Raw genomic sequence first — 15,555 nt, 5'->3', positions numbered from 1 at the left:
TTTTTAAATCTAGCATATGTGAGCACTTTTGATCCATCTTACCTTGCACATCTAAAACACTTCCCAGGCTTTCTTTTTTTTTTTTTTTTGCAAAACGTTTGTTTTTATAACTTTTAAGCCAATATCAGATATGAATTAGTAAAAAGCTAAATTAAATAAAATGCATAGGAAAAGGGCAGACTTACCTTCACTTAATTATGTCACATTCAAGAAATAACTTTATATCGTGAGCTACCACTGTCCAAAGCATATCACATAGATATTAGCTGTCAACTGGATTTATCGGATCTCTACAGAACTATCGATTCCCCAAAAATTTGTATTTAAGAAATTATCTTTGTATTGAAAATTAATGAACATGTTGGACTCGATCACTTCCTGCAGGTTCCTGGTTTCCTTGATCAAGTGCCATTGCTGTCAAAGAGTAAATGTTTCTGTGTAAGGATCTACATGTAGGTGCAATGCCGATTTGTACCACAATCGGTTGAATCTCTATGAATTAAAATATTATTCAAAGTTAATGTATTCCAGTAACTTTCACTAAGTGGAACAAATTATATAGATTAATTACACAGACTGGTGCTTTCAAGGCTTTACTTCAAGTAAATATTATGATTTTTTTTGCTCGTACAGCTGTTGAAAACCAAGAATTTAAGATTAGAATATTACATATTAGACCAATTGAAAAAACTGTTTTAATACAGAAAAGTGGAATTGCGTTTAATACCTGGTTACAGTTTGCTGTTTTTAAAAGGTAGTTTTAGTCTGAGAAAGTGCACTTATTGGAATTCATACTTCAATTTCCTGACATATACTTATATGTAACGATAACCATGCTCACACTATAATGGTTTAAAAGGTTCCCATATGCCATAAAACTAAATATTATTAATTCAAGACTACCACAAATCTAAGATGAATTCAAAATGAATCATTCACCAACACAAAATATGATTAACTATAACACATTTTCTTTGCACTGGTCTGTATTTAGATATATGTTTTATAGTGAAATGGTAAATGGCTTATACTTGTATAGCACTTTAATTAGTCCAACAACCCCAAAGTGCTTTATACTACAGTCAGTCATTCACCCATTCACGCACACATTCACACCCTGACGGTGGTGAGCTATGTTAGTAGCCACAGCTGTCCTGGGGCAGACTGACAGAGGCGAGGCTGCCAAACATCGGCACCACCGGGCCCTCTGACCCCTACCAGCAGGCAATTTGGCCATTTGCGAGGGCCTTGCTCAAGGACCCAGAGGGTTTGCGGGATTCAAACCTGGGGAACCAATTGCAGGATGAACTGCTTAACTCCAGCGCAACTGTGGCCCAAAATCTCCATATAATCACCATGGTTTCTTTTTTCCTAAAAAGCAACAGGTATTAAATAGTTACACTTGTATCCCAAAATATAGCAAAAGAGGACATTTTTTTTAAAGTATATATGATATATTTTCACCTCTAGCATTTCTTCAAATCTAAACACGTTTCCTTTCTTCCCTATAGTACCGTTATAATAGTGTATGTCTTAGAAAAAAAAAACACCATTTGAACATATTTAGCTAGTATTTGACCCTTTAAAAAAGCTGCACAATAGCTTTGCAAAACTTAGTTATTTAATGATGTCCACTCCTGTAATGAAATAAATTACAACCCTATCCATTATCAACCTTTGCCGTTTATTAAAACTTTATTTGTTCAAAATTGTCCCCCATTGCAATTTAAGTAACAGATATTTCAAGTAACTACCAAAGTTAGTAAAAACTTTACAGTTGAACAGCATTTTAATTCCCAACACGTCGTTTTGCTTGAAATGTAGAACAGTTGTATTTTATCTTTTGGAGGTGGAAAAAGTATCAAGTAAAGATATTAAGCCTAATTTTCTTTTAGCACTTTGTTTATCCATGATCTGAAGAAGGCAACACGCGTGTAAACATCAGGAGTTGCTGGGTCTCCACAATGACGTCCAGAGAAGGAGACGACACCTGCTGAGGCTCCATCACACACCAGCGGACCTCCTGAATCCCCCTGCCAGAGAGCAATGCAAAGAATATTAATATCTAGTGGATTATTTAAAAGTTGTACCATTGTGTCTTTTGTTTCTTCTGAATATGTCTTGTTTTTTGACTGGCCTTACCGAGCAGAAGCCCTGTAATTTCCGTACCCCTGTAGCACAAACCATCGATCTGGCTATGGGGACATTTTCCCATTCTTTCCGACATGTACGCAGTGGCAGAATTGTGACATTAACTTCCTGAAGCCTGTTTGCCAACGTCTTGTTGTCCCCAATGTCTCCCCAGCCCGCTGTAATACAGCTACTTCCATTTCTCAAGCGGCCAGACTTCAAAGAAATCAATTGGACTTCCTTTGTAAGTTTTGCCTTGCTGCTAAGCTGAGGAGACAATAATCATAAAAAGAAACAATAATAGTGTTAAAGGCTGTGCTCATTCAAGGATTTATAAAAAGAAAGAGGGATTTTCAGATATTAAAGTCAGATATATTTCACCTAACCTTTAACAGCATGATATCGTTTGCTAAGTCAATGTAGTCTGGATGGGGAAATGCTCTGAGAACATCCAAGCGCTGCTTTGCTGGCTCATTAGCCTCCAGTGTATCTGCTCCAAGCACAACAGTGTACGGTCTAGAAATCACATAATTACACATGATTCACTTATTGATGAGATCATTTCTTTCTTAAAAGTCAGTGTAAATACCACATGATTACTGATATGATTACTGAATGATGACTTTCTGTGCATAAAAGCAGCATAAAATTATTATTATTTTTTTATTTATTTGCTGCAGCACCAAATGGTGTATTTCAGGAAAAAAAGACGACACTCTGTGAAGAAAATCTGAAGAAACATCTCAAGACATCTGTCAGGTGGATAAACCTCGGCACAAATAGGTCTTTCTCGGACAATGACCCTGAGCATTTCACTTGTTTAGTTACAAAGTGGCCTGAAATAAAGGAGAGCAGAGTCAATGTTTGGAGTAGTCATCCCAAATCCTTGATCTCTCTGCCACAGAAAATGGGTGGGCAGAACTGAAAGGAATGCAAACTAAAGGTTTCCAAATAGGTTTAACCTAGATGATACAGTTTAAAGGTATTTATACCAAATTGTAATCAAATCCACAGCAACATCTTGCTTTAAAGATAGTAAAAATGAAATCTCACTATTCTTGCATCTAGGAGATACACATATGATTCTGCTTATCCTAGCTGACCTAAACATATAAAACCTTTTGATTCAATTAATGTCAGTAAGAATAAAAAATAAAAAATAAATTATTTGAATAAAAAGTATGCTATCAGTGCTAAACTGTATTGTTTGTTTTTATGTATATATTTGGAGGAAATTATTTATTTTTCAGCATGAAAGCAACAGTTGGACATCATAATTTGACATAAGATAAATTAAATGCCAACAGTAGTATATACTTCAAAAAATGGTCAACGTGGTTTGTTTATTTTCTATCCAGAATCTTTTTTCCCGAACAAATTCTTGAAAGCAATGATTATGTATATTTTCCTTCCACCTCAGAATCATTTAAAATGCCTTGAATTCATAGCTAATGAGCAAAACTCACGCTGATATGTCGCAATGTGCTGCTGTGAGCACAAAGTCCTCTCTTATGAGCACTCCGCCACAGAAATGTTGACCTTGGATTTGCAGTGAGGCCATGTATGGCCGCGAATGGGGGACAGTATCTCTGCCTCCAACAATCCGAGAGCTCTCAGCTCCTGAAATAATAATAATAAAAAAATACCATAGTTCTGCTGTAAATCAGTATTTTTCTCCCCCGCTGTTGGTTGTTTGGCTGTAAAACTAGCAGAAAAGGTATCGCAGCTTACCTTGGAAAGCACAGAGCAGTAGAAAAATGAACCTGAAGGCCATGGTTTGCTGTGAACCCACACATGCCTTTCTTGGCTTTATAACATATAAGAAATGGAAAAAAAAGAAAAGAAAACCACCTTCCTTATTTGGGTTCTTCATTGCCTAAGTCTATTTGCCAACAAGCGGGAAAGGTTAGGTTGTTCGTATGACAAAACGCATCTTACAAGATTGTGGAAGCAGATTTCAAAATAGGATTTGAAAACTGAAGTAAAGTCAAGTCAAGTTTATTTGTATAGCACATTTCAGCAAGGCAGTTAAAAGTGCTTTACATCAATAAAACATAAAACCATCATAAACACATCAGAACGGTCACTAGTTATGAGCCAGTAACAAACACTAAGTTATATCGGTGAAAACATCGATACACATCAAATATGTCGGTCAATGGTCCTGTTATTATGGATCGAAAGCAACTCTAAACAGGTGGGTTTTCAGTTTTGATATAAAGGAACTCTGTGGTTTGGCTGATTTGCAGTTTTCTGGAAGTTTGTTCCATATTTGTGGAGCATACGAACTAAATGCTGCTTCTGCGTGTTTGGTTCTGGTTCTGGGTATGCGGAGTAGACCGGAGCCAGAAGATCTGAGTGGTCTGGAGGGTTGATACAGCAACAACAGGTCTTTAGTGTATTTTGGTGCTAATTAGTTCAGTGATCTATTAACAAACAGAAGTATTTTAAAGTCTATTCTCTGAGCTACAGGGAGTCAGCGTAAGGACTTCAGACCTGGGGTGATGTACTCTACCTTCTTAGGGTCTGATCTTCAAAGTTTCCAAATAAGGACAGCTAAATTGTGTGGATATAATAAAAAACTGTACAAGGAATATAAGGATGTGGGTGTGTTGCTAGTTACTTTAGAACTGGGGTAATATGCTCTATCTCCCTGGTTTTAGTGAGAAAGTGAGCAGCAGCATTCTGGATCAGCTGCAGTTGTCTGATTTACTTTTTTTGGCAGACATGTGAAGCCACCGTTGCGGTAATCAATGTCACTAAAGATAAACGCATGCATGAGTTTCTCTAGATCTGATTGGGACATCATTCCTTTAATCGTGGAAATGTTCTTCATGTGATAGAAGACTGACTTTGTAACTGTCTTTATGTGTCCTTGAAGGTTCAGGTCTGAGTCCATCACTACACCCAGATTTCAGGGCCTGATCACTAGTTTGTAGTTGTAATAAATGGAGCCTAGGCAGAAGTTCAATTGAAGAAACTGAATTACTTACCTCCATCCAATCAGAGGCTCATCCGCCTCCATCGCAAGCCAATCAGCTTTGAACCGCTCCTCCACGATTCCCAATCAGCATCCAGAGTTCATCTTAAAAGGTCTTCAAATCCACGTCTCAGCCTTCTACCCGGCAAGCGCAAGCAGTGGTTGTGCAATGTCTGATTTGGACTCTGATGACTTGATTCAACCCACCTCCATCCCCTTCTCCACCATTGTAGCCAAGCTCCATCTGGCTTTCCCATGGTGCTCCTTCAACCTCGTCCCTATCAGAGTATAATTCCCCCCGGACTCTTAAGGAATTCCCTGTCACATCTCAATTAGTCCGGCAGAGGACCGCCATGTTGAGCCTGGTTCTGCCAGAGGTTTCTTCCCAAAGGGGAGTTTTTCCTCTCCACTGTCACTTCATGCTTGCTCATCATGGACAGGTTCATGCAAACCTGTGTTAATTCAAGCTGGACATCTATCTTTCCGGGTCCCTGAGTGAAGCACTGGTATCAGCTCTCGCCGTCTACTGGACCTCACCAATGCAGCTCAAGCAGATCGTCTCACCAACCAGCAGCCTTTGGACTGAACCAACTTCATCTATTTCCACTCCACCACCAGTTTCAGGCCTGGGGGGAAACATCCCTGTTCTCATACACCTGCTTTATGCATATTAAGTTTAATTCAGCGTTAATGTTTCCTGCCGAGGTCTGAGCGCCAAAGTCTTAAAATATTGTATCAATAAAATTATTCTAATCATCTTTTCTTTCCGTGTGAGTTTTTCAGATTGAACTGAAGTTGTGTGCTGACTGTAGTTTGTTAATTTCAGGTCCAAAGATAACTTCAGTTTTGTACTTGGAGAGAACCCACTTATGCACATGCAACATTCAAAGTCCATGCAGAAGGATAACAGGGTCACTGTGCTACTTTGCAGACCCTATTAGCTTATCTTTTGAAAATGGTTAGACAGTGGTTAGACATCTCAAAGACTTCCTGTTTTTTAGATGTTGTTGCATCACTATTTGATGAAAACAACTTTGTGGGTAAATAATGTGGCTTGATGCAATATGTGTTTTGCAGTCCACTTCTCAACTACCCAAAATAAGCATTTATCCTGCAGCAGAACCGCAAAGTGCTTTCATTAATGCAGTTGTTTTCACTGTTAAAGCAATATTTAATACTTTCAGAACACTTTGCAAAAAATGAAAAGCTCATTAGCAGAACATTTGCATTAAGCTAGGTTGAAACATTGCAAATAATGTTTTACATTATCAGACACATTTGCACCATGCATAGGGTAAATGAGGTTTTGTATTTTTTTTAGTAAGAGATGAGTGAGATAAAGCTGCATGTTCAAGTCAACATTTTAAATCTGTTTGGTGCTCTGACTGCTGTAGTTATGCCAAACATATTTGCATTTACCAAGGCAGGGTTTATACCTCTAAATCCTCCCTTGATGCTCAAAGACATCATAATTTATTGTATTCCATTAAGGCAGGGGTCACCAACATGGTACCCGTGGGCACCAAGTAGCCCCTGAGGACCATTTGTGGCACCCAAAAGCCTGATCTAAAAAACAAAAAAGCACAATCCACCAATGAGCTGCATCTACAGCTTATTTTAATCTATTACTCTTCCTGTTTATTCAAACTTGCATTTATATTGATTTCGAAATTACAATATCTATAACAAACCATAAAAAGTGTGTTTATTTTACATAACGTTTCCTGCCACCCTGGTGCTTCAAGTAAGGCCTCTGCTAGCTAATGAGTTTCCTGCCATCTCTATGCCTCAAGTAGGCCTCTGCCAGCTGCTGGATTTTCCTGCCACCCCTGTGCTTCAAGTCAGCTCACTACTTTGTTGCCTGGATCTCCTGCTTCCCCCGTACTCCAGCAGCCCTGCTCTTCCTAGATCTGTCTCGCTCTGCTTCTCGGGATTTACTACAGCCCTACATCTCCATGAGCTCTCTCGTGTCCGTCAGCTCCTGCTCTCATCAACACCCCAGTTCCTGTCCAGTCCTACCTCTCTAGTTTTCTCATCCACTACTCATCTTTCTTTCAATAAACTCTCAGTAAATAGCTCCGGGTGTGTGGTGTGCATTCTGGGTCCATCCAAAGACAAATTCCTGACAATGAATGCTTTCTCAAAGTATCCTTGCCATATTTATACTGACAAAACATTTCCTTCAAGGTGCCTGTCTGTCATGAGGTTCGTCATCAACATTGACACTGTGATCTTGATGATTCCAGAACAGCTTCAGCACCAGCGCTACATCTGCATCTACCGCTTCAGCCAGGATCACTTGGAGCTCCTGTTTAATTCAATCAGGGCGTCAGGTTCAAATTATATATATTTTTGTGGTTTGTCTTTATATGTGCTCATTATCCAGATAACTTTAAATGTAAATGTGGTTGTGTGTCTTTTAGGAGGCTAGAATAATAACTCCTCAGCCAACCAGTTCTAGACCGGTTTCTGCCATTTGGTGTGGTGTAGTGTGACTCAGAACACATTAGGAAATGTGGCTACACAGAACGAAGCTGTGTCCCCATCTGTATTCATAATGTCCTCTTCTGCAGAAGCAGAAGAAACCAAAGAGCTTCCTTCCCCTTTTGCCAACATTCCTGTTGTAGTTTGTGACTACAACTATTTACCAACCCGCTTTGGTGGTCTTGTGGACAACGCGCTAGTGTACATGTCAGGGTTTGTTGCTGGCCAAATACCTAAAAAGCTGTCCTGTGAGGTGTGCCGTGGTAGTTTGGTGGCTGATGCTAAACCTACGTCATTTGATCAGAGCTATTACTTGCTCACTCTAAAAAACAAAGGGGTACTGATGATCCCCTCTGAAGGCACTGCAAAGGTAGTGACATCAGGTGAGCGTTTTGTTCGCCAGAAAATGTCCGGACACACTGTCAAGGTGGCTTTGATCTGTCAGTATGTCGGAGGTTGGTTCCCAAGATGTTTCTTTTTGATGGTCACATTCAATAAACTCAGTTTAGCATTGACAATTACCATTTTTTGTTGATCACACTTGTTGTGTCTGCCTTCTGTAAACTAAGGCTGCAGCATGTTGCCAAACTGTACACGCTGAGTGGCAGCAGATAAAGCTGTGCAAGAGCATTCTATTTCAAGGTTTTTAGCTTGCACCTACATCTACAGACTGAACATTGATCAACATGTGTTGATCAATGTTCAATATGAGAACAAAGTTGGAACATTAGGACAATAGACATACAGTCGTTTGCAGAACCAATTTCCCAATCCTGGCAATATTTCACAACGGAGTATGAGGGCCAGGCTATAGATTCTTTTATTTTAAATTACGAGAATAAAATCATAATATTAGAATAATAAAGCCAAAAGAATACAAAAAATGAGGTTAATATTACTAATATATAGTATATTACAAGGTTAAAGTCTCTAATACTGAATAAGTGTCTATGAGTCCATCAGCAGACTCACCCCATCCAACATGGCGGAAGCTGTGCCTTATCCCAAGTATAAGGCCAGCCCATCCAATGAGACGTCTACATATGTTTCTCTATGTATGCCTCACTGGGTCTGTTCAGACATAGACATAAATCATCTGCTCTGAAACTTCAAACTGGGCCTTTGGCATCTGTAATTACACAAGAGGAACCCTGGGCAATAGAGAAAAAATAATAATGGTCAGGAGACTAAGATGACAAACCCGCTGCTGTGAAAAAAAACACAAAGGTAGATAAGCAGGAGTGTTGCAGAAGGTTGGTAGTTTAATGACGCAGTGTAACGCCTGCATGTGTCAAATGCTGCAGCAGGGGGAAAATGTCTGACCACAGAAAGGCTCGATGAAACTCAGCCATAGTGACAAATATTAATAAACAGATCAATATTAATCCAAGGTCTTGTTGTCTGAATTTTAATCTAATTATTCAGATTATTCCTTAATTGTTAGCTGTTATACTTGTTTTAATTAGTCAAAAAAAAAAGATCCTGCTGCCTTTATGTTGTAGAACTTCTGCTTGCAAACCAACCAAATTCCCCCCATTTTAAAAACTATTAACTGTTTAATAAAAGTTCTCCACAAAAAAAACGTGTTCCTGTGTGTCTGGATTCGTGATTTGATGGCTATTTCTAGGTGGCATTGTATTTAGAAATGGAAATAATGGTTTTGACAGGCTGCTGCCATTTATTGGAATGATGCAGAACTTTGTTGTGTTTGTGGCTTCAAACACATAGGTGATAGGTCCTGATTATTTTTTTCTTCTGTTAATTCAAATAACAGAGCCGATCTTCTCTCCTTCTCGGCATGTATCTTCTCCATAGTGATTAAACTTGCCATTGCTAGCCAGTGCTAGTCCCAGTTGTGCCTGCCTTTGGGACAAATAATGACTGCTATTATTTACATCTTGATGAATCACACTTCCTGTTATATAAACATATTTGCGTCCACCTTTGCTATAATTTGACAGCTTTGCACTGAAATGCCCCATTTTTTCATTGAAGCAACTATAACTGGTCAGCTGGTGCTACTTTGAGCTTTAGATCTCATTGTGCATGTTCGTAAATTGCGCTGTGCATCTTATTGCTCATGCTGTCTGGTTTTGGAGGCACAAGCATTTGATAAATCTGACCCAGAGACAGTTAGCGTGAGGGTGAGAGAGCTGATAGACAGGAGAGGAAAAAGGATTAATGCTTTGTTTGCACAATTTCATATTTTGTAAAGCTTTGTATACATGTGTTATTGTTTATAAATAAAACAGTTTCAGGTTTCTTAATGCATATTGATTTATTTCAGAAAAACAACAAAAAAAGATTGTGTTGCCTTTACGTTGTGGGACTTCTGCTTGCAAACCAATCAAATTCCCCCCATTTTAAAGACTGGTAATTATTCTGTTTAATAAAGGTTCTCCATAAAAATCCTGTTCCTGTGTGTCTGGATTGATAATTTGATGGCTATTTCCGGGTGGCATTGCATTCAGAAAAGGAAATAATGACTTCTACAGGCTGCCGCCGTTTACTGGAATTATACAGAACTTTGTCATCTTATTGGTCATAGGTCCTGATTATTTTCTTTGTTGTCTGTTAATTCAAATAACAGAGAAGATTTTCTCTCCTTCCCCTTGCCTGTATCTTCTCCATAGTGATTAAACCTGCCATTGCTAGCCAGTGCTAATCCAAGTTGTGCATGCCTTTGGGACTCTCAAAATAATGACTGCAATTATTTACAGCCTATATTTTTTCTATAATTTGACCACTTGGACAGAAATGCCCAATTAATTCAATGAAGCAACTATAATTGGTCAGCTGGTGCTACTTTGACCTTTAGATCTCATTGTACATGTTCGTAAATTGTGCTGTGCATCTTATTGCTCATGCTGTCTAGATTTGGAGGGACAAGCATTTGATAAATCTGACCCAGAGACAGCGTGAGGGTGAGAGAGCTGATGGACAGAAGGGGAAAACAGGATTAATTTTTTTGTTTGCACAACTACATATTTTGTAAAGCTTTGTGTACATGTGTTTATGTTTAAAATAAAATACAGCTTTAGGTTTTTTTAATGCATAATGATTTATTTCAAAATTCTTTTGCAGAACATAAGCTGACAGAGTGAGTGAAAGAAAATAAACATCTTCCTGATGGGGAAGAACTTATGTAACACGTTTGCACTCTACTTTCTTAGCTTTCAGAATGTTGTTGATCCATGGAACATATTTGGAGACGTCTGTGTAGATGTTGGGTACATCTGGGTAATTGCATATGGAGTTATTGTTTATCATTCTGTTGAATGACACAACACCAACAGCTATCCCGTCGCATACCAGAGGACCACCGGAATCTCCCTTTACAGAACAGAAATCTTAGTAAGTTATGTTTACATTGACCACATGATGTTTAGAAAATATACAAAGCAATACAACTTACTTGACAAAATCCTTTGTTCATAGGATATCCACCAGCACAGATCACATTGGGAGGTACCTTAATCTCCCACTTCTTCTGACAGAGTTCAGGATTTATGATTGACACATTCACCACTCTCAGATCGTTAACAAAACGGTCTTTCCCAGTTCCACCCCATCCAGCCACAGAGCAGATCTGATTTTCTCTCAGCTTTGTTTCAGGTGATGCAAGTGGAATTGTTTTCAGTCCATTGCCAAGGGGAGCTTTCCCAGACAACTGAAGATGGAAAAAAAATTACAAATGCTAATCTCTCTTTTTTTAAATTAATGGCAACACTGCCTTCAGTACAGATTAAAACAATGTAACTCAAATAAATAGACGTGCACCCAATATCAGATTACATATTACTTGTATTAATATATACTTACTTTAAGGAGCATGAGGTCATCACCATGTTCAACAGATGTATAATTTGGGAATGTGCACTTGCTTTCAATTTTCATTGTCATGTTCTCAGTCCGTAGATTTTGGGATCCCAGAAGAACACGATCAGGTTTTCTGAAGCAATACATTATGAAATAGTTAAAAGAGGATATTTTTACAGTCATTAGTCAGAATCAGATATGAAATAAGAACATGGACTAACCCTTCAGTACAATGTGCAGCTGTGACTACATAGTCCTCGCTGACCAGAAATCCTCCACACACATGACGCCAAAAGTTTTGCACTGAGACCATGTACAACATCGAGTTGTTTGGGGCTTTTTCTCCATGTATGATGTCACTTCCATGGACTGGAAATATAGTGAAAGGTAAAAATTAATATAGTCAGCCAGTTAGAAAGTAACAATCTAATAAATTCTTACCAGTTTGTCCAAGACACACCAAAACGTTGAAAAGCACAAATTGGCCTAGACCATGCATGATGCCAGGGAATCAGGCTTGTGTTCACAGGAGTGTTCATCTGGGCCTTTTATACAGCTGGTTGGTCACAGTCAGTTGTTATCTACAGCAATCTATATTTTTAAACCCACATCCGTCAAGTTAACTTGTTTTCAATCTCTATCATTATCTTTAATCCCTCACCGCTGTAATTTATAGTCATTTCTTTATCTAAGAGTTTCTCATGGCATGACGGCTGTTAACATGTTCTAAATGCTTTTTCATTCGAGTTAAGAATCAGGTAAAATTATGCATGTTTGTGGAGCACAGCTTAATGTAAAAAGATCAGATGTAAAATTTCACAATCTTATAGAGAAGATATTGAGAAATATCTGTGTAACCACTGGGTACAACTTGGCAGTTTAAAGTTGTTTAATGACACAAAACTAGCATCTATCCTGCTGCACCTTAGATGAACACCACACGGTGAAGCTAATTAATCTAGGTTGTTAGCAATAGTCGCTATGAATGAGATGTCCTCTGTTTTTGTCTGTTAATTGTTTCAGATCATCAAACAAATGTTGTTTTTGCACCAAGATCACCCGAGTAAACAAAACAAATTATTTCATTATTTCATTTATTAAGGGGAAAAAAGCTTTCAAAACCAACTGGGACCTAACTGGTTACCCCTTGTTGAATTAAATATTTTTGCTTTCAATTTCACAAGGGACCCAGAGGTCATAGATTATCTTCAACAAAACATTTGAATAGAACCTGTTTGATAGGATGAAGGTGGCTAACATTACACATAAATTAAAATATTCAAGAACAGATAAAAAAAGAAAGTTGTTAAAAATTATCCATCTGAAAAGGGTGAAAATATATTTCTTAAGGCTTTGGGACATCAGAAAATCACCGTTATCCACAAATGGAGAAAACCTGCAACAGTGATGAACAGGAGTGGCAGGTCGACCAAAATCACTCCAACTGCACATAAATCATCTTCATCTAGGATGTCACAAATAACCCAGAACAACATCTATAGCACTGCAGGCATTTACTGCCAGAGTTAGATCACTGTAATAAAAAACGAAAACAACCTTAAATGGCCTAAGCATTCTGTGACATTTAGTATAAAATTAACAACAACAGTCAAGCTCTAAAACTGATTTGTGTCATCAGGAGCCAAATATTAACTCTGCTCTCCATTATTAAAATCTTGAGGAAGGAAGTATTAGTGTCTGCAATATTTCTTATCACAACATACTTGGCAGACACTGTGCAGTAGGGACAAATGTGCAACATAAGGAACAAATATTGTAAAGTTATTAGTTGTTAAAAACAGCATGATAAAAAATTAACCAGTGTACCTGAGTGAGGACATTTTAGGAAATGTGTATGTTTATTTATATATGAAAGACATCAGAATAATTATGTAAAAATTAAAATAATGAAAAATATAGTGCAAAAAATAGAGATGAAACACATTTGAGTTTGTTGAAAGAAGACAAAGCGTCAAGAAAAACGTAGTTAATCGCCTGATTTGAATACAATTTGCCATATTGTCATGAACAGAAACAGAGGACCAAGAATTCAGCCAGACAAAATCAGGTTTCGTAAAATACAGTTTATTTTGGAAGTAAACTGCAGAATGCGGGCACAGAGCCCAAACCGGTCCAAATCAGAATTCAAATAAGGGGGGTCAAGGCACAGATACAAGTCCGGTATCAGGCAGGCCAACAGGTTCCAACAAGGACAAGGCAGGCTCAGAGAATCCAGAGACAGAAAACAGGTCAGATAACAGGTGTGTCAGGTGGTAATCAGACCAGCACTCGTGCCGAGACTATGAAAATATTTTTAAAGAACTGAAAACCACAGAACAATGAATCAATAAAGTAGTTTGATACTAGAGCATGTGTTGCTGTAAAGGAGGTCTGAGGACATCTATGTGGATGGGATGAGAATTATGACTGGAAGCAGACCCTGAATATGACATGAGCTTTATCTGCAGGATGGCTGGACCAATCATTAGACATGAGGCGAGGAGGTCTGTTACCTGTGGTGTTGTGCCTTCGGCCAAATGGAATAAAATCAACTGAAACAAGTGAAATTACTCACAAGTTATCACTTGTGAGTAATTTAACATCCTTATAAATGCAGCTGTTCGGTTTCTGGCCTCAGAGGTTTGTTAGACAACATTAGAGGACAACCAGCATCATGAAGACCAAGGAACCCAGTGTATGGGTCAGGGAGAAAGACGTGGATCAGTTTAAACCAGAGTTAGGTTCTACAACAATCTCTCGAGCTTTGAACGTCTCCCAGAGCTCTGTTCAGTCCATCACCTGAACATGGAGAGAGGATGGCCCGCCTGACATGGAGGTCTACCTTGACTGACAGGCTGGGCAAAGAGAACATTAATCAGAGAAGCAGCCAAGAGAAAACTATGGTAACTCTGGAGAAGCTGCTGAGATCCACTACTCAGGTGGGAAGATCTGTTGCCAGGGTGGCTATTAGTTGAATAACCGACAATTTTTTGCAAGTGATACACGAAAAACAAACAAACACAATGTTAAAAGAAAGTCATAAGAAATTCTGTTTGCAGTTTGTCGGTGGTTCTGAGACCAAAACTGAATATTTAGGCTTACATGCAAAATTTGTCACTACTCACAATACCCAGGGTGCAACATGCTGGTGCAATCATGCTCCATGGGGATTTTGTTCAGCTGTGATATTATGGGAGGATGGATGGAGCTAAATCCAGGACAATCCTTGGAAAGCCCTGTTAGAGGCTGCAGAAGACTTGTGCTGGAGGTTCACCTTCCAGCATTGCAGCCAACCCAGACACACAGAGCTGCAGTCAAATGGCTGAGATGAATACCTGTTCAGTGTGAGTGGCCAAGTTAAAGTCCAGACCTAAATCCACCATATATTATGTTCACAGATGGTCCTTATGGGTGGAGATGCATCCCACAAGACTGAAAAGTTGTATTGGTCTATAATATGAAATCCTAATGAAATACGAGGTTGAAATGAAACAAATGTGAAGGATTTGAGGAGGATGAAAACCTTTGCAAGGCACCGAAGAGTGATAGTCTCATTGATTTTAAAGAAGAGCTACACTTCTTTTGACTTCTGCTGTGTGACTTTCTCCCTTGGTGGTTCAGAGGCACAACAGCTGGAGGTTAGCTTTAACCTTTCACTCCATATCAGTTCTTATGTAACATAAACTGAAGCATGCAAAACAAATCTAGATTACAGCTTCCAAATGTCTTCTTGAAGATTGTCTTCCATTCAACCTTTCAATGTAAAGTCTAATGTATATAATGCATTTCTTAGCCAGCCATTCAAACAAACCCTTCTCACTGATGGATATAAAGTTACCAGCACTTACAAATCTTCTCATTGAAATGCATTCTTAGATAAAACTAAATGGACTGGTAAATGGAGCTGTTTTTATACTTAGATTTAGTAGTTAGATGACTACAGATGGCTATTCACTGACTTTGACTTTATTAAGGGCCAGCTGTGAAAATGGGTTTAATACATGTGAACACCGCACTTTTCAAATTTTTATTTGTAATAAATGTTAAAAATCATGGATCATTTTCCATCCAACTACAACAGCAGTAAAATATGCATATGTTAAAGCAAATGCTTATGCTTCTGGTACTGTGGTTTAAAAATA

At 38.4% G+C, this 15,555-nt stretch overlaps 2 protein-coding genes across 2 annotated transcripts; both read right to left on the bottom strand.

Annotated features, from left to right (window-relative positions):
- Window positions 1–1,599: 1,599 nt before the first annotated feature.
- On the bottom strand, window positions 1,600–3,938 carry LOC105938943 (mast cell protease 3). The gene is made up of 5 exons (XM_012880898.3): window positions 3,862–3,938; window positions 3,597–3,750; window positions 2,517–2,646; window positions 2,143–2,397; window positions 1,600–2,033 (listed from the first exon to the last, which is right to left on the bottom strand). Exons 1-5 carry the CDS (start codon window positions 3,902–3,904, stop codon window positions 1,881–1,883), a joined length of 735 nt encoding a protein of 244 aa, XP_012736352.2. The 5' UTR covers window positions 3,905–3,938; the 3' UTR covers window positions 1,600–1,880.
- Window positions 3,939–10,735: 6,797 nt separating this feature from the next.
- Window positions 10,736–11,912, bottom strand: LOC118564248 (mast cell protease 8-like). The gene is made up of 5 exons (XM_036141675.1): window positions 11,855–11,912; window positions 11,635–11,782; window positions 11,417–11,546; window positions 11,010–11,264; window positions 10,736–10,927 (listed from the first exon to the last, which is right to left on the bottom strand). The coding sequence occupies exons 1-5, from the start codon at window positions 11,910–11,912 to the stop codon at window positions 10,736–10,738; spliced, it is 783 nt and encodes a 260-aa protein (XP_035997568.1).
- Window positions 11,913–15,555: the final 3,643 nt, after the last annotated feature.

The sequence above is a fragment of the Fundulus heteroclitus genome, chromosome 9 (genome assembly GCF_011125445.2).
Source record: "Fundulus heteroclitus isolate FHET01 chromosome 9, MU-UCD_Fhet_4.1, whole genome shotgun sequence".
Taxonomy (NCBI): Eukaryota; Metazoa; Chordata; class Actinopteri; order Cyprinodontiformes; family Fundulidae; genus Fundulus; species Fundulus heteroclitus.
Note: the sequence above shows the minus strand (reverse complement) of the source record. Positions and strands in the feature narration are given on the sequence as shown.

Coding starts and splice junctions, on each gene's coding strand:
- LOC105938943 (XM_012880898.3), bottom strand. CDS start 3,904: ATGGCCTTCAGGTTCATTTTTCTACTGCTCTGTGCTTTCCAAG. Junction 2,398..2,516: donor ACGATATCATGCTGTTAAAG/GTTAGGTGAAAT, acceptor TTGTCTCCTCAG/CTTAGCAGCAAGGCAAAACT. Junction 2,034..2,142: donor AATTACAGGGCTTCTGCTCG/GTAAGGCCAGTC, acceptor GCTCTCTGGCAG/GGGGATTCAGGAGGTCCGCT.
- LOC118564248 (XM_036141675.1), bottom strand. CDS start 11,912: ATGCATGGTCTAGGCCAATTTGTGCTTTTCAACGTTTTGGTGTGTCTT. Junction 11,783..11,854: donor GGTGTGTCTTGGACAAACTG/GTAAGAATTTAT, acceptor CTATATTTCCAG/TCCATGGAAGTGACATCATA. Junction 11,265..11,416: donor ATGACCTCATGCTCCTTAAA/GTAAGTATATAT, acceptor TTCCATCTTCAG/TTGTCTGGGAAAGCTCCCCT.